General features: G+C 41.6%; 2 protein-coding genes and 1 pseudogene across 2 annotated transcripts in view; all 3 read right to left on the bottom strand.

The window, feature by feature from the left end:
* Positions 1-10,672, bottom strand: part of BIN2 (bridging integrator 2) — a 28,471-nt gene extending 17,799 nt beyond the window's left edge. Inside the window, exons 1-2 of the mRNA XM_011382365.2 lie at positions 10,500-10,672; positions 3,847-3,927 (exon numbers count right to left, since the gene is read on the bottom strand). Of these exons, the coding sequence (XP_011380667.1) occupies positions 3,847-3,927; positions 10,500-10,580 (162 nt within the window). The 5' untranslated portion in view covers positions 10,581-10,672. The remainder of the gene's footprint in view (positions 1-3,846; positions 3,928-10,499) is intronic.
* LOC111732586 lies at positions 3,196-3,314 on the bottom strand (annotated as a pseudogene).
* A 2,796-nt stretch (positions 10,673-13,468) lies between the features above and the next one.
* Positions 13,469-17,973, bottom strand: part of CELA1 (chymotrypsin like elastase family member 1) — a 13,150-nt gene continuing 8,645 nt past the window's right edge. Inside the window, exons 7-8 of the mRNA XM_011382363.2 lie at positions 14,235-14,384; positions 13,469-13,497 (exon numbers count right to left, since the gene is read on the bottom strand). Of these exons, the coding sequence (XP_011380665.1) occupies positions 13,480-13,497; positions 14,235-14,384 (168 nt within the window). The 3' untranslated portion in view covers positions 13,469-13,479. The remainder of the gene's footprint in view (positions 13,498-14,234; positions 14,385-17,973) is intronic.

The raw sequence follows: 17,973 nt of genomic DNA, 5'->3' as shown, positions 1-17,973 counted from the left end.
TGACTCTTTTTCAAATTCTTGGCAGCACTATAAAGAATCTGAGTTAGTCCTTCCCATCCCTTATACAAAGAGCCCCAGCTCTCAGTTAATGAACCACTCACTCTGGAAGCTTGACCTAAGCACTCAGATAGGTAGACAGAACTATGTCCTAAGAGACTGGGGTACTGAGGATAGAGAAAAAGGTCCCTATCCTGGGGTTCCCTACTTGCTGGAGAAAAATGGACTCAGAGAAACCCAAGCATTCAGCAAAACAAGTAAATAGCATGACCAACCTGAGCAAGCGCTGAAAGTGTTTTGCCTAATGGAGGTCCAGAAGGAAAAGATGAAGCTTGATTGTTGGATGTGATTTTAAAGGCAATGAATTGGAAGAAGCTGTCACTACCAGAAATAAGAGATTAAAGTACTGCTTGAGGAAAAGAACTTTCCCTATATGTTTTGGAGAGAGGAAAAGAGGGAAGCGAGCAGAGCCCTCAAAGAAAAATTACCCATGGAAATTTGATTAGGAACACAGGCAAGTGGCAAGTCCTTGAAATCAGGCTGGAAAGTTTGGGAGTGATATTTATTTATTAATAAAAAGTTTACCTACAAAGTAATTGTGGGTGAAGGATAGGGCACATGACCAAGCGGTCCAATTTCTGGAATACTTCACTTTGAATCAAACTTATCTTGTCCTCTTTCCTCCTATTTGTCTTAGCCACCCCAGGTTGAGCCTCAGACCTGACTGTGTTGTCACTGTCTTTCTTCTTAAACTGGGAGAGCCTTGAGGGTTGGTATGTTGTCTTATTCATCTTGAAGTCCCAGCATCTAGCACAGTGCCTGCATGCAGCAGGCACTGGTGAAATGTATTAAATGAGCTTTCCAAGCATGTTCAAACACTAGTTACTATAGATGTATCTATATCTATATATAGTGATGTATCTCAGGGGAAAAGTTTTTCCCTATTACTAATCTAACTCCATTTTATTTCTCAAATATATTTCCCCTATCAAGTGTTTAGTTGGTGGGCTTGCACGGGGAATTCTGAAGAAACTGTCCTATCTGATCTTCTTTTTCTTCTTGATGACCCCTCCTTCATCTCTTACCCTTTCTACTCACATATCTGCCATTGTAGATCCATCCTATAAGGAAGAGAGGAAAAGTACTGAGAGACAGAACGGGACAAGAGCTGGAAACCTTCCAAAGTGGGTGTCAGCTTACTGATTCCTATTCCTTTCATGCTGAAGTTGGAAGCAGAACAGTAACTGGAGTTGAGAAGGGGCCCAGGGAGACCTCCTACTGAGGTACAGGGGGAAAAGCACAGGGTTTAAGTTTGAATCCTAGCTCTGTAACTCTTATGCTATGTTATCTTGATGAAATCACTTCTCTCTGAGTCAGATTCTGTTTCTCATCAAAGGAGTCAGACTAGATCAGTGGTTGCTAAATGCTGTTCTCAGACTAGCAGCTACATCATAATTACCTAGTAGGTTTAATGTAAAACACAGATTCCCGAGTTAATGATCATCGATAGCTGTTAATATCACACAAAAAACCAGACAACAACCAGATATTATGTGCCATCTTCCAGATGGAAGAACAGAACACCTACAATAAATATTCTTGCCACCAAAAGAAACAAAAACAAAAAAATCTTAATTTCATCAAGGTTCTAAATTTAACTATTAATTTTTAGAAAATACGAGAGACAGAGGAACACGTCAAAAAATACCAAAGAGATTTAATCAGCAAAATTTAGACTGCAGGAAACTGCAGGAAAACCTAATATCATTAACAAATAAACTGCAAAAAGGAGGGATTAGAAATCTACAGATTAAGAGATTTAATCTTAAGGCTAAGAGATTTATATGTTAACAAGTTGCCGATGTAAACAAACTGTAAAAAAAAAGACAATTAGGGGAGTGTGAACATAGAAAAATATTTTTAGGTACAATAATGGTTTTGTGATTATATTTTAAGAGTCCTTATCTTTAGAGATAGATAACTAAATTTTTATAGATAAAAAGAATTTATCTGCTTCATTATAATCAAGGATGGAGGGAAGTTGGTGGAGACAATGGTGAAACAGGACTCTCAGGAGTTGATAAATTATCAAAGCTGAGTGATGGGTACATATGGATTCATTATACAAGTTTTTCTATCTTTGTATATATGTGAAGTTTTCCATTAAAACAAGTAAAAAGTACAGATTCCTAGGCCCTCCAACCAAAGACCTTGCATTTAAAAATATTTCCAGATGATTCTGATCTACAGGAAACTACTGAATTAGATGATAGCTAATATCCTTTCAATATAATTCTAAAGATTACCTTCCATCTAATTCAATTAACTGACTGATGTTGTACCCTCGTTCCTGGGAAGTCACCCCCAAATCCTTGAGATTTCCTGAGTGACAAGACTGTCTTTGTTATTCATGGTGGGCCCCTCAGACATTACCTCAGGATGGTGGCTGATCAGGCTGGAAAGATGAACCACGAGATTAGAGGGCTAGGATTCTGAGACAGGTAGTACTGGCCCAACCTCCAGGAGAGGATGAGATTAAGGGAGCTAGAGATTAAGTTCAATTACATGGCCAATGATTCACTATGTAATGAAATCACAATAAAAACTCTAGACACTTGAAGCTTGGGTGAGCTTCCCTGATTGGTAATACTTACATCAATGTGCTGGGAGGATGACGTGTCTTAAGGACCCAGAAGCTTCACATTTGGAACCCTCCCAGACCTCACCTTATTTGTCTTCAGTTGGCTGGTCCTGATTTGTATTCTTTATAATAAAACTGTAATTGTAAGCAGAGCACTTTCCTGAGTTTTGTGAGTCATTCTAGTGAATTAGGAAAGCTGAACAGGTAGCCAGTTGGTCAGAAATGTAGGATGCCTAAGAACTCCAGGGCTTGTGGCTGGTGTCTGAAGTGAGGCAGTCTAATGTGGGACTGTACCCTTAACCCGTGAAATTTGACCTAACTTGTGAAATTTGACCAAACTCTGGGTAGTCAGTATTAGAACTGCAATGTAACTGGATATTCATTTCAGTTAACAACTCCCTTCTATTATTAAGAAGGAATCACAATCTCCAAGACTGGTGTAAGAATTAAATGAGATGTGTATAAAGCACTGAGCACAATGAATGGCATATGGAGATAGAAGGTCGAATATTCTACAGAAGGTTAAACCTCTGTTATCCACTTTTTTTTTTTTTCACTGCCTACAGCACCTGGTATTCCTCAGTGGTCTCCCATGCAAGTTCTAACCAGGCCCGACCCTGCTTAGCTTCCGAGATCAGATGAGATTGGGCACATTCAGGGTGGCATGGCCATAGTGTTACCCACTTTTAAATGTGAATTTTCTACATATAATTAGCCATAATATCCAGTGAAGACAGAAGGAATAGTGAGAAAAGAGGTTTGTTGATGAGAATGGTGAAAGATGGAGGTATTATTTTAGAATAAAGGGCTTAGGTTAAGGGAGATGTAGTGGCCACAAGGAAAACACGGGGCTATCGAAGTGAGAAGAGCCCTAGAGTGGGAGAGAGGTACACTGGGAAGTGAACAAAATGGCAGGGACTCATTTTGATTTTCTGTAAGGACCTGGTGATGCCACTGTACCCTGGGGGAACCACTAAGGGAAAACAACACTCATCTGCTCCCCAGAACCCAGTGTCAGGAACAGGAAAGGTATGTTTCTCTGGTTCCAGGGAAAGGATGAGTAGCAGGGCACCCTGTGGTCTTTACCCCTGGGGGGAGGATGGGTTAGTAGGGATGCTTGCTGGTTTGAAGAATCTGCTGTTTCTTTGCCACTCAGCCCTCATGTCTTCTTTCTTCCTCTAAGCTCCCTTCCCCAACCTCCAGATTACCTGTTGATGGTAGAAGTTGTTGGCACTTTGTTCGAACCGTTCATCTTTGGTTTCCACAGTTTTCCCCAACTTCTGTAGTACCTGGGGATATAAGTCGGAATGGTCCATAAGGTTACAGTCATGTGGGAATGGTCCATAAGGTTACAGTCATATGACCTTGGCTTCTTTCAGAGTCTCAGATGCAACTAAAGAGCTGCCATACTCATATCAGCCCAATAGAAAGAGAAATATAGCACATTGCTGAATAAACAATCATGTTCTGTGGTACTTCTCAAATTCAGATACTCCTGGGGTAGGCAACAGTGTGCCAGGGGATATATATAAAACCTCATTATTTAGAGGTTTTTTTTTTGGCGGGGGGCGGGGGGCGGTTGTCAAGATATGGGGAGAGTATTATATTTTAAAAAGGATTAATAAGAAGAATGTAACATGTGCATGGCTTTTAAAGATAAAACATGAGCCTGGAAGAAATTTTTCACTTGAGAGACCCTCTTCCAGCCATAGCCACAGATTCTTGTAGATAGATGAAGTTAGATAGAGAGGTAGGCAGGAGACTCTTCCCTTATGAGGAGGGCCTTTGTGGAAAACTTTGAGAAGCCCTGATAAAATGCATTTGAAACTCAGAGATGAATGCTATGCATGTCTATCTCTTCTCCATCAGGATCCTGAGAGCCAACCATCATACTGGTCTCAGTGCTAATGCAAAGGATATGAAAATGAAAAATATATATTACCTATTCTCATAGGAGACAGTCAATTATGTGGATATAAGAAAGTCCTGACTCTTCTACCTGTAACCCATTTTGGAAGGAGGCACCACCATGCCCCAGGCCCAAGCTGGAATCTCAGGAGCTTCTTGCCCTCGGTTACTTTTCTCTCACCTCCTTCATTGAATCCCTCAGCAGGTTCATCTCTGGAAATCATCCCACGCTTTCCAGTCTCATTGCCATAGCTTCTTCAGTCCAGCCCCTGACTGTTTCTCACCTTGTCTGCTATAATGGTCCTATCATGCTGCTGCTTAAAACCTTCTAATAATTTTCCATTTATCTGCTCAACAATTTTTTATTAAATACCTATTATGTATCTATAAATTATAGTTAAGCTCTCCGTGCATGCATACAAGTCTTAATGATCTAACTTGTCATTTAGCTTCAGCTCTCATTGGTCCTCCTTCCTGCAAGTCTTTCTCCCTAATACTTTATTCATTTCCTGAATAAGCTATACACTTCTGCTTATTGTCGATGCTGTTTCATTTTTCTGAAATGTTCTTCCCCACCTTGTCTGTCAGGCCACTAAAAAAAAGCAATTCATATTCATACTCTATATCTGTTGTGACACTTAATCATATCTACTTCATCTTATCAATCAAGTTATCACTCCCTCCTAAGCACTTTCAACTTCTGTATCTTTATGCACTTCTGTTACTGTTTTATTTATATTTATCTATCTATGTCTCCTAAACCATGACCTCCTTGAGGACTGGGTACTTGCCTTACTCATCTAGATTTCTCAGTATCTAGCAAATAGATACTTAATACTTATAACATGAAGGGGAGTGAGACTGATACAGGAGAGGACCAATGGGCTGGGCTTTGAAATAAGATTTTGCTAGATTGGAATAGGATTTAAAGGGTGAAGGTGGAAAGAGGATTCTAGGCAAAGACAACATCGGCAAAGGAGTATGCAGATTTACAATAGCTTCCTGAGATAGATGGCTCAGCATGGCTAGTTTAGGGTATATTGTGGGGAATTTGGGTAAGGGAACTAGAAAGGGAGACTAAGAGTCTCATTGTGAAGGGCTGCAAGACTGCCCAGGTATTAGGAGTGAGAAAGGTTCTACGTAGAGATTCTGACCCAAATGTCTTCATTTTTAATCCTGGGTTTAGTGTCCCTCACTTCTGGAGATCTCTTTATAGTGGTTAAGATCAAGGGCTCTGGAGTCAGATGAATAGATATATGCTCCCTTCTTTGCCCTTCTACTTACTGGCTATAAGCCTTTGGGCAAATCACTTAAACCAGGGATCCCCAACCCCTGGGCTGTGGACTGGGACTGGCCTGTGGCCTGTTAGGAACCAGCCACATGGCAGGAGGTGAGCAGCAGGAGAGCAAGTGAAGCTTCATCTGTATTTGCAGCCAATCCCCAGCTCTTGCATCACCGCCTCAGCTCCGCTTCAGATCATCAGGCATTAGATTCTCATAGGAGCACCGGTCCCTGGTGCCAAAAAGGTTGGGGACCACTGACTTAAGCTTTAGTTTACAGAACTCCCTTTCCCCATTGAGACAATAGTATCTCCTGGGATTGTTGGTAAAATTAAACAATATTATACATGTAAATAGATTTCACAGTGTTGCCCTAAGCTGAGTACTCAATACAAATCCACTATCACTATGTCTAGTTCCATTCCCTTTCCTGTAACTATGTCTTTATTTCCTTTTCAGTTTAACCATAAGTGTTTGTCTATGTCTCTAACTCCATCTTACTTAACACCCAGTCCTGGGTGTGCAGAATCTGCCATCTTCCCTGGCTCCACCCTCTTCCCCCAGAAGAACTTTGTCCTCTATCAGAAAGTTGCAAAACCACCTTATTTAGTGGTTACCACAGCTCTCATTTCCTTCCTGCTACCCCTCCCTTCCTTTGCTTGGGGCACGGTTCTTCTTAGATGGAAGGGGCCAATAGGATAGAGGAGTCAACTGAGTCCAGAGTCAGTATGGCACACCCTGAAGCAGACCTCTATCCCGAATCCCCAAAAGGTTCAAGGCAAAAAGGCTTGAAAGGTGTGGGAGTGTGTGTGCCAGGGAACACTCTCATCTTCAATTCTGAAACTGAAAAGATGAGTATTATAATCCTGGAAATATAACTCAGTGCCCTGGGCCAAAATCATTTGTTGCCATAAGCAACAGGGCCATGTTTCACCTTGTGGATCTAAGTTGTAGACATTCATCCTCAACTAGAGCTCCTGGAGGGAAGAGGATATACAGATGCTCCACAGATGTTTGTTGAAAGAATAAATTCTACGTTTGGATCATTTTCTAATGAAGGCCCATGTAATACCAATCTCTAAAGTCCTGCACTAAGAACTCTCCTCAATTTACCTGGATTAGCAGTGGAAAAGTTAGAATATAGATACTTAGAAAGAGCAGGGACAAGAGAGAAAGTAAATGTAGCAGAATGTTAACAACTGGTGAAACAGGTGAAGAATATTCCAGTATTCACTGATTTATTTTACTTTTTGTATAGATTGGGGTATAGATTTAAAAAAAAAAATCACTGCAGACATGTTTGGTGGCTATAGTTTCTCACCACGATCCTTCTTCATAATCATTTACTAAACCTTAGTTAATTCTCTCAATTGGGGTAATCTGAATAGGGACTGAATATTAGATATTATGGAATTTCATAATTTTTTTCTTAGGTATACAGTAATGATATTATAGTTATGTAAGAGATCCTTATTTTCAGGATATATGCTAAAGTAGGCTCTCCTTGATATGGCTCTAATATACTTTCCAGCCTTTCCCTCCATCACTCCCTGTGCTCCAGCTCAGCTGCATTTCTTACTATTCTGCCTAAAAGGATTTCCAGGCACCATGCATTGTTCATGCTGGCATTCCTCAGCTAGAATGCTCTCTTACTACTTGCCTGAGGAACTACTAATTAGCCACAATTCCTATCTTAAATTCTGCATCAACTACAAAACCTCCCTCAACTCTTCCCAATCTTTCTGTCCTCTAAATTCCCACAAATGTGCAGATCTCTCAGATCATTTTACTTTAAAAAACAAACAAACTAGATTTTAAGCTTTTGGCAGACAAGAATGTCTCTTACTCATCTCTAAATTCCCTCTTGGGTCCAGCCCGAATCCTGGACAAAGGAGTTTTTCTCTAAATATTGTTGATTGAACCCTCTGGGTAACAAGTTGAGTAAAAGTCAACAGAGGAAAAGGCCAACAAAGGACTGGTAAACAATGCCCTTTCTCAGGGGAAACCTGAGAAGTTTGCCACAGAGCAATCACAAACAGTAAAAACATTAGCTTGAAATGTGAAGATGTATCATATTGTAAAAACACAATAAAGCCAGTTTGAATTCAGTCTCATGTTGAGTCTGGGTGGAACTTGAAAATAAAACAAGAATGCTTCATTTCCATTGTGTTTAAGTCACCAGACTTTCATTCCTAGCTTTTCAGAGGAGTAGGCCTGAGCAAAAGTGTTCCCGCTCCTGAGAGATCAGCAGGAAGTGGGCAGGCCAGCAGGAAGTGGGGAGGCACAGATGTCAGAGTGGTTTATTAGGAACCCTGTAAATTGAGCAGCCTGAGGATGGCATCCAAAGGCAAAACACCTGGTTTCCAGTGACAGTTCTGCCATGTGCCAATCTCTTTTGAGTCTTGTTTCGTTTCTAAAATTGGGATACTAATAGTATGTTTAAGGGTTGAAAAGATGAAGTGAGATCATATCATGAGAATGTTGGCTTCATAAAGGGGAAGGTCATGTCTTTCTTATATTCCTGTGCGTTGTCCATAGTAAGCACTTGATATTTGACATGTGACTATTTGACATGTTAGCTATTACATATTACTCAGATTATAGCCAACTGCTTATAGATTGCAAAGTGTCTGAAGGAGTCCTTTCTTTTGACCGTAAGTTTCCCACCTTTTCCTTGCCTTTGGTAACTTCCCATTCAACAATAGAAAAATAAAAATAATTTCCTAAGACTCAAGGACTCTGGCAGGCTGAGCTGAGCTCCTCTCCACATTCCAGGCCATTACAACTCAATCCAGGAAGCAGTCTATCTCTAGGGTGTCAGTTGAACTACTCCAAGTTCAACTTCTGCCTGCTCTTATATCTAAGTCTGGGTTCAGAGTATCTTGTTTTCTGCAACAACCTGGAAATTCCCCAGGGCAGATTTGAGTTTACTCCTCTCTCTGCCTTCTAAGGATTCAGATGAGGCAAAACAAGGTGTATCTGGGAGGCTGGTTGTCCCTTTAGGAGGTATGACTCTGAGGTTCAAGGAGCCCTCTCCCTTCTCACTTTGGTGTCCTTACCACATTGAGTTTCCAAATCACTGAACATCAACTCTCTAATTTTACAGATGCAGAAATCTGAAGCCCAGGGCAGGGAACTTATCTACCTAAGGCTTAGGAGTCCATGCTTAGAAAAGGAGAGAAATCCCAGAGCAAGAACATAACGTTGATGATAGGCTGGATGAGGACATAAGGTGAATTAGTGAGGTAAAATCAATTGTTGTATCTTTTAAAAATAACTATAATCCATAAGTTTTTTGTCTTTTGGGTTTTCTTTTTGTTTTTCCAACCCATAGGGTAGCTAGCCTTCCCCTCTTCCCTAGTACCTCCTTTCTCCAAATTGCTTCTAAACAGACCTTCCCATAGACTGATATCTATCAGATCAGTAACAAGACAGCCTTTGGAGAGGTTGAAACCATGATTGAGATGAAGTTGGGGTGAGGTGAAGTAACAAAGTCTAGCCACATGAAATTTTCCCCTTTTCCTCAGTTCTTTCATATGACTTCGCTTCCCTTTTTTTTTTTTAATCCCCCTCTACCTTCCATTGTGAGTCTCTTAAAGATATAGGGACTATACATTACATCAACTCTCTGTTGATAATCCCACTCAGGAGAGCTGGTTGCTTTTAATCTCTCCAGGACCCATGCCAGTGCTCTGCTTTTAGGAGATGACACAAATATTTCCATTCTTAAGCATGTGATGCTCATCTAAATACTTCTAAGATCATGAAACCTTTGAAAACAACGCTGTGTCAGGTCCTTCTTACAACTCCCTCCCCTTTTTCTTCTGGCTTATTCATCTTCCCACACCATCTTATTTACCAGAGTGTTGACAGGTGGAGAACAGAGGTTCAGGTTAGAAGCAAAAAAAAAAAAAAAAAAAAAAAAAAAAAAAAAATTCTGGGTAGGTAGAAACAAGAATGCAATTAAAATGTGTAGTTAAGTGTCTACACAATCTACCTAGGTAGGCAGCCTACCTAAATGCTAGTGCTGAAGACCACCAAAAGCAAACCAGGAACATAATCTAAAAAGAGATGCTCCCTCATAACCCTGGGTCAGTACAGGAAGCAGGTACCGGCTACTGCTTCTTATATCACCTTAAACAACCTTGCCAGAGGCCAGGCAGGGTTAGGTACAGAGAGAATCATGCTGAATGACTCTAATCCTTGGACTCCCAGTCCAAGCCAACTGGTGCCACTCAATCGGCAGCACAACGGCTCATTGCTGCCTTACGACATTGGGGAAATTACTCCCTTTGAACTGTCAATTTCATCATCTGTAAAATACCATCCTTGCTGGATTGTTAGGACAAAAACTGCTACGTAGCAGTCGTCAACGTTAGTTCCTTTCCTTCATCTTTTCTGGGTCAGCTTAAGCGTTGTTTAAGGTTCCTGAGAGAGACTGCTGTCTCCTCGGCTTCCCTCATCCTTGCCCCAAATAGGGTGATGTTCTCAGTCTCTCTCAGGTCGGCCTGTTTACATGGACACCCATTCCCGTTTCCCCAGGGAAGCCAGAGACCCTTCTCTTCGGCCCTGGCCTCCCGGTCCCCTGCGTACCCAGCGCACCCCTCTCGCCGCCTCTGGCCCTGGCTCCTTGCCAGCGGCACTGACGGGCAGGCGGCGAGGCTGGCACCTACCTTCTCCTGGGCCCTGCTGAACTTCTTCTGCACCTGCTTGGCGAAGAGGCCGGCAGCGCCGCCCGCCTTGCCCTCAGCCATCCTGCCTGCTCCCCGGGGGTGGCCTGCCCGGGCCGGGAGCCCTGTGGTTTTCTGGAGGCCCCCAAGGAGGAAGTGCGGCTTCCCGTCATGCCTCGCATCCGGCCCTGGTGGGCGGGCCCCCTACTTCCCCCCAGGGCTGTTAGCTCTGCGAGCGATACCCGGGGAGCCAACCCAGCGGCCGCCTAGGGACCACGCCAAGGCTGTCCTCAGACAATCCTGAGGCGCCCCCGCCAAAACCCAGGGTAGCGAGCCTGGGCCCATATAGCGGCCACCCCGGCACCTGCCGCAAGGTCCACTTGGAGGCCCACAGGAGCCCAGCCAGCATTGACCTCTGGGGCCCTCCCCATGGCCCAACACAGTCCAGCTAGAGGGTGCGGTCCAGGGCAGCGGGTGAGGGGCTAAGTGGGGAGCTCAGGGGAGGTGCTGGTCTTGCCCTCAGGCGGTGCTCATTCAAGACCAACTTCAGAGTTCTCCAGCCCTAAGGTTTAGGAATACCAGCGCCACTGAACAGAGTTTTTAAAAGAGGGCCAAGACTCATTTGTTCTCTAAAGCCAATTAGCTAATTGATCAGTGCTGGAAAATAATACACAATTGGGTAGAAAATATTGTGATTTCCATTCAGCAAGAGTATTTATTGTCTGGGAAAATGCGTTTCACTTATACAGATATGTATACTGCCAAGTAAAACGTACTCCTTCAGGTTGTAGTTTTTAAAGATGGAAAGCCTCTATCAGAGAGGTTAGATGTAAGCCTAGAACTAGTAGGGACAGAGTGCAGAAATGGGACAGGACTCCAGACCTGATTTTCAAAGGGAGGAACAGCTGAGGTAGAGCTAGGAATGGAAGTCCTTAGGAAAGAAGAAGATCCTGGAAAAAATACTGAGGAAGAGTCTAGAGCCTGTGCTAGGGATGGGGAACACATTTTTCTACCTAGATAAAACTGGTACAGTGTACTAGAAGGAGGCAGAATGTGAAGACAGACACACTGTGAAAGTTGGGGTGAGACTGCTGAGATTACAACTGTTGCTTCTTTAGGTAGAAGGTCTCCAGATGGAAGTTAACTGCCTGGCCCGTCTGATGAGATAGCTGGAAATTAGGACACTAGGTTTGGAGGAACCATTTACTCAAGGATTTTACAGTAAGAGTAGGGAAGAGGGTCAAAATACGCTTCTAAGGAGTGGGGAGAGAGGCTGGAGACCTGAGACAAATTTAGAGACCCTTGTCTGCTCTTGTTTTCCAAGTCATTGCCCCAGATAGATGTTCTGCACTTAGGGTTAACTGTGTGACAGGCATTACTGAATGTTGTGAAGCTAAGGATGAATTAATAAATGTGATTCCTGACCTCAGATGTTTAATGTCTGGAAGTGGAGAAAGGTTGGTAATCAGATGATTATAATGTTATATATGTTCTTAATTTACAGAGAGTGATACAACATTTTCAGGTAATAGGTCAATAGGGTTTATCCTGAATGTTAGCTGTGGGAATGGTCTAGAAGGGGCAGAGTGAAGAAAATGGAAAGACTTAATGTTGGGGACAAGTAGAGAGAAGCTCTGAGAATGGTGGTACTGTGGGGACAACTGAGAGATGGTGATAACAGGTGTGTCACTAGCAGGAGGCCAATACCTGTGTCACTCTCAGGAATCCACAGCATCCTCAGCAATGCAGCCTGCTAAGAAACTCTTTTCAGTGCCAATCTCTTGGGAACTGACATTGCTGGTCACTAAATCATGTAGTGTTAGAGCAGGAACAATCTTTAGAAGTTAACTAGATAGGGAAACTGAGTCACAGAAGGGGCTAGTGACTTGTCCAAGGTTACTCATTCCTTCATTGTGGAACTGAGATTAGGAATACAGGCATCTTGACTCCAGCCAGTTTCTTATAGTCTATACACTGTTCTAGAGGCCTCTGCTGACTTAGCCTACAAATTCCAGGACTAGTCTTAGCTGATTTCTCTTATGTTAACTACCCTTGTCCCTCATGTCTGGTCCTCAGTGATTGCTGTGGAAAGCTGCTTCTCATCTTCTTAGCCTTCTCCTCTCAGTTCCCTCTTTATCGCAGTCCACTCTAACACACTGAGCCTTACCCAGGGCAAATTATCAGCTTCCCAGTTCTCTGTGGTTTATAAGACCCCGGATCTGGTTGCCTATTTTAGTTCCAGTCTTGAAGCGCTGGCTCTTACTTAGTTTGAAGCCCCTTATTGTTATGTCTTCTCTCTTTTTGTTCTGCCTCTTTCCAATTATCCTTTCTTTTCTTTGTTCGGTGTCTTTTTTCTCCTTATTTCTATTCCTTCCTTCCTAGTCTCCTTTCTAATTTTTCACTTTCTTTGTCTGCTGGCATCTGACCTACCACCTAATCCTATACTCCTATCTCTAGTATATTGTCGTATGAAGTTACCATCACTCAGACCTTGGAGTGAGCACCTGTTATAGGCACTAAAGGTGAAAACAAAAGAAGGGGGCACCCACAATATACCTGGGAGAGTCAGGTCACATTTAGTCACTCAAGAATATTTAAAAGCTTTCTGTGCCTTTGAATATAGTAAATATGCATAGGAAGAAGGACAGATGATCAGATTAATGGATAGATTAATCCTAAAATAATTCAAAAAGAATAATGTAAAACCACTCCCACTTGGCTTAGTTTGTGAACTGGTAGAAGTGGCAGCAAATGGAAGAACTAGCCCAGAAATGTGGTGAAATCCAACTTGGGTCCTATAACTACACTCTCCTAGAGGGCTCAATTACAAATAAAAAGACACAGGATGGTAATGTATATGCAGTTTTATTTGCCTTTCTGTGTCTGGCTCAATAGTCTCCTAGAATATTTTTTCTTGATGGCCTCAAGTCCTACTCTGGATTGAAGAATCGCCTTGGGATGTCCGTTGTGCTCAGGAAAATGCTCAGTTTTTGGCAATGACCTGAAGGAAAAGCCAGTTATATCCACAGTCAGTTACTTCTGCCCATCTCATTTCTTTTTTTCCCCAGGGCTTCTAGTTGAGTGTGGCCCCATACTGGGTTTATGGGAAGTCAAGAGGGTTGGTGGGGCAGAAAGTAGGTCTCTGCTCTGTCAGGACAATTCAACGTTATAAGGCATACACCCAGGACTTAGTGGCAAGGACAGACTTTGAAAGGGTTGTGAATCAATGTTCATGCCACAAGAATTCAGAATGTAATTGTGAGTCTCTCCTGCTAGATCAGTATAGGTAGAGACTCTCCTAACCCTCGAGTATGTTTAAAGACGGAAAACCTCTTTCCAAAAGGTAGAGGAATTCCCATAATGCCCTTAGAAAGATCTCAACAGAGAAAATGTTAATGCCTCTCCCGTTGTCCAGGAGCATGCAGGCCTTATGAAGATGTTTTTCCCTTGGCTTCGACTCAGGATAGCACTGATATATGCCTGGTTCAGATCTTGTTACTGCCATCTTACCCTAAGCAGTAAACAATATAGTAAAGTCTGCTTTATGGGTATGTGAAAGAGTACTCGGGATGGCGGCATTATTGAGGGAAAGTGCACTATGGAGAGAAGAGAAAAGAGTAAAACATAAATGTAGCGAGGAAGGTGATGGCTTGTCCTGCCCAACTTTTGCTCCCCAACCCAGCCAGTGTGTGGGTCTCCAGGTGACCCTGCGTCAACTCATCATTTGAGAGAACTCACATTGTTTATCCAGGAGATGTAAGCAGATACCCTGGTGAAGACTGTGGGCTTCTTGGAGACATTACATCCCTGGCTGGAAACGAAGCTGGTCACTCCATGGACAGCATATTTGCCATTCACCAAGCAGTGGAGGGGGCCTCCAGAATCACCCTGCAGAGAGGAAAACGAGACTCTTAAAGTTCTAGATATTTTGATCTTTGGGCCTTTGCTTTTGCTTGCACCCTGCCCACCCCCTTCTCTGTAAAATCCTGTACAGTTTTGAAGTTCCAATTCGAATCACCACTTTCTTCATATTCCCACAATCATGATGAATCTTTTTTCTTTCTGAACAACCATAATTTATTTCTACCCTCCAACTCCCCACACACACTTATCTATGAGCTTGAGATAGGAACTATGTCTCGCTGATATTTTTCCTTTCCATGATGCTAGCATAGAACTTTGAACATCTTAAGCTAAATAGCTTTTATTGACTTAAATTGAACCTGGGGTGGGAGAAGTAGGGTGTTCTAATGACTTCTTTATCCCTAGCATTTAGACCAACAGGTCTAATTAGACAATGTTTAGACACAGGTAGGTAGTCAACACATGTTAAACTAAACTGGGGTGAGGAGGAGTAGTGGTTACATGATTAGGCTTAGAATCAAAAGAACCTGGGTTAATAGAATATGATCTTGATACTCTTCTTCCTACCCAGTTCCAAGAATGCCAGTTCTGTGTAATTCCAGACATAAATTTGGAAGATATTTCTCTGGAGACTCTGACCAGCACAAGAGTGAAGACCTAAAGATACTGACATTGGAAGTTCCCCAGTGAAAAAGCCTAGCCACGTCATCTGACAAAGCGGTACACTATAGATGAATCCCACCTAAGACTTAGAGCTACCTATCAGCTTTTTGCTGCCCCACTCTGAAATTAGAGCAGATGGTCAAGGATTACAAACATTTGAAGAAAGCCTCTAATATAAAAATAAAGATCAAAACGGACAAATAAATAACGACAAAAAATGAAGGCAACCAAGATTATTCAGGGAGAAGAAACAAGCAATAAAGCTATGATTAATATTGCATCCATGATATAAGAACAGCATGCTATTAAACAACAGTCAGAAAACAAAAGGAGCCTTTGGAAATTATAAATATAATAGTAGAAATGAAAGACTGGAAAGGCTGGAAGATAAAGTAGAACAAACAAAATATAGAGAAAATAATAAAACGAGAGGACCAATTTAGGAGGTAAATATGTGAATAACAAATTCTAGACGGATAAATAAAAATGGAGGGGAGGAAATCAGCAACAAATAAACATTTTCAGAAACAAAACTCTGGAGTTTCCACAATGAAAAAAACCTAGTAAATGTCCCTAATGATGAAAGCAAATAGACCCATACCAAGACACTGAACACTAGGAACAAGAGAAGATAAAATAGGTCACTTAAAAATTAGTGGAGAGTGAGTTGAATTAGCAATAAGTTGAGTATATATTACACAAATAAAAAAGACAATTATTATTTTCAGGGAAAACAAAGTTATGCAGGAAATAAAAAGTAATCCTAGAATACATAGTTTGGTTATGAATAGTCTTTTACATAGTTATGATAAACAGTAAATGTTAATCTAATCAAAATTTATTTTGGGAGGTTGAGGTGTTGATAGGAAAAGTTCATGCTTAGGGGGCAAGTGTATATCTGTAAAAGGAAGAGCGATGCATATCTCTCATGATGCCTGAACTGAAAAATTAAGTAGCGATTTAACTATATATTTTTAGAGAGGTATAGATGTAGCCACCAAAAAAATAAGCTGAAAAAAGTTGAAAGTGGTCCCTTCTGGGGAGTGGGAACTCAAGAGATAGAAGGAAGATAATGACTATTCTTTTCCGTTATTAAGCCACATAGTTTTATTTGTTACTTTACACACTTTAATGCATATAGCTTCAATAAAAACTCAAAAAAACCCCAAAAAACAAAAAACAGGGAAAAAGACCAAAAGTTCAAACTGGGGATAATTCTTTAAAAAAGGAACTAGCTGTACTCTAGTCAACTACTGTTTAGGAAAAGAAGATGTTTTCTTTAGATTATTATACTCAAAACAAATAAAACAACCTAAATCTCTTCCACTCAAATTCTAACAGGGGTTTAAGAGTATTTATGGGCTAGAGGACAGGAAGGTAATTGAATTGTTTGTAATACTTTTTCTTATGCTAATTGACCTGAAAAGAAGCAAAGGCTCTGGAGAGCTGAAGGGAGTGGCTGAGGATTTTAGGGCAGAAGGAAAAGCTGGAAAAGGACTCAATGGGAGTAGGTGGATTGAGGTCAGAGTAGCTCAGTGAATCCACTCTGAGGCAAAGGGTTGGGAAGCCAAAAGTCTGAAAATCCACAAGGCACTATTTGGTAAACTCCAGTGGGAAGGGACTCGAAGACACAATTGTCTCAGAGAACTGTCAATGTGGAGTGCCAGCCAGAAGAAAAGTATTCCAGTTTTTCAGAATTCAAGACCCTGAGAGACTGAGCAGAGGAAAGTGAATTAACTCTAAATGGTTAAATCTTAAGTAGTTATAGGTGAAACTGGCTGGTGAAAACCTGGAAGAAGTTGCCTTATGCATTAGTCTCTCTCTCTCTCTCTCTCTCTCTCTCTCTCTCTCTCTCTCTCTCTCTCTCTCTCTCTCTCTCTCTTTTTTTTTGCCCCTACTTGCATGTAGGATTCTTAGGATACAGGACTCTTTATGTTTTAACACTGGGAAAGTCTTGAGAAAACTAAGATGAGTTGGTCCTTACTTCCTTAGTTCTAAATGCTCACACATACAAAATCTTTTGATTCTATTATTTCAGCTAGCTTACCAGCCTCCTGCGGGCTTCTCTTCTTCTTCCAGTAATCCTGGACCTTGCCTTTAATGGGCAATCCTATCATTTTGCCCCAGCAATGCAGGAAACACAGTCCTGGATTAATCCATTCCCTACAACTGGGTCTTTGAGTAAAATGGAATGAATCATATACCCGCATGTTTACTGCGTGGTCTGTCGGTAACATATCAGTAATCTCAGCCTATCAGTAACATTCTGGAGACCAATCCTTCTCCCATTCACTTTAGTTAATCCAGGCCCTTATGATCCTTGCCTCTTCGTTTTCAGCATCCAATCTGACTCCTAGTTCTTGAGTAAATAGAAACAATAATGCAGAACACCTGCCAACTTCCAGCTACCCAGCATGCACACTCTTTCATGTTCATGCACATTTTGGTGTCTCTCTTCCTGCTCAAAGCCAGCTCCACCTGTGCTTTTGATTCCATCTTTTCCATCTCCTCTGCGATCTTGTGCCATCTATTCATTTCCCCTCCAAACACTATAAGATTCTTTCCTCTGCCTATTTCACACTTTCAATTGTCTTTAAAGATCTACCCCGCTCCTTGACTCTTAAAGTTACCAGACTATTTTTTTATTGTTGTTTTATCCAAGATTCTTGGAAGAATATTCTAATTTCTTGCTATGTTTTTTATTACCTCTTCATTCCTTACCCTTTGTCAAGATTCTGCCCTTATCATTCCACTGAAACTGTTCTTGCCATAGTTCCCAGTGACTCGCCCACTGACAAAGTAGTCTCTTTTAGTTATCTACTTTATCTACTATTGGCCCCTGGCAGCTCTGTTTACTATGTGGTGACCTATCAGTATTTTCTGAGATTTTGTAAAACCCTGTTTCTCTTGCCTCTAATCCCTCTTAGATCTTTATGGATTCTTTGTTCTC

Source organism: Pteropus vampyrus, unplaced genomic scaffold (assembly GCF_000151845.1).
Source record: "Pteropus vampyrus isolate Shadow unplaced genomic scaffold, Pvam_2.0 Scaffold471, whole genome shotgun sequence".
Taxonomy (NCBI): Eukaryota; Metazoa; Chordata; class Mammalia; order Chiroptera; family Pteropodidae; genus Pteropus; species Pteropus vampyrus.
The sequence above is the reverse complement of the archived record's forward strand: the minus strand, read 5'-3'. Positions and strand labels throughout refer to the sequence as shown.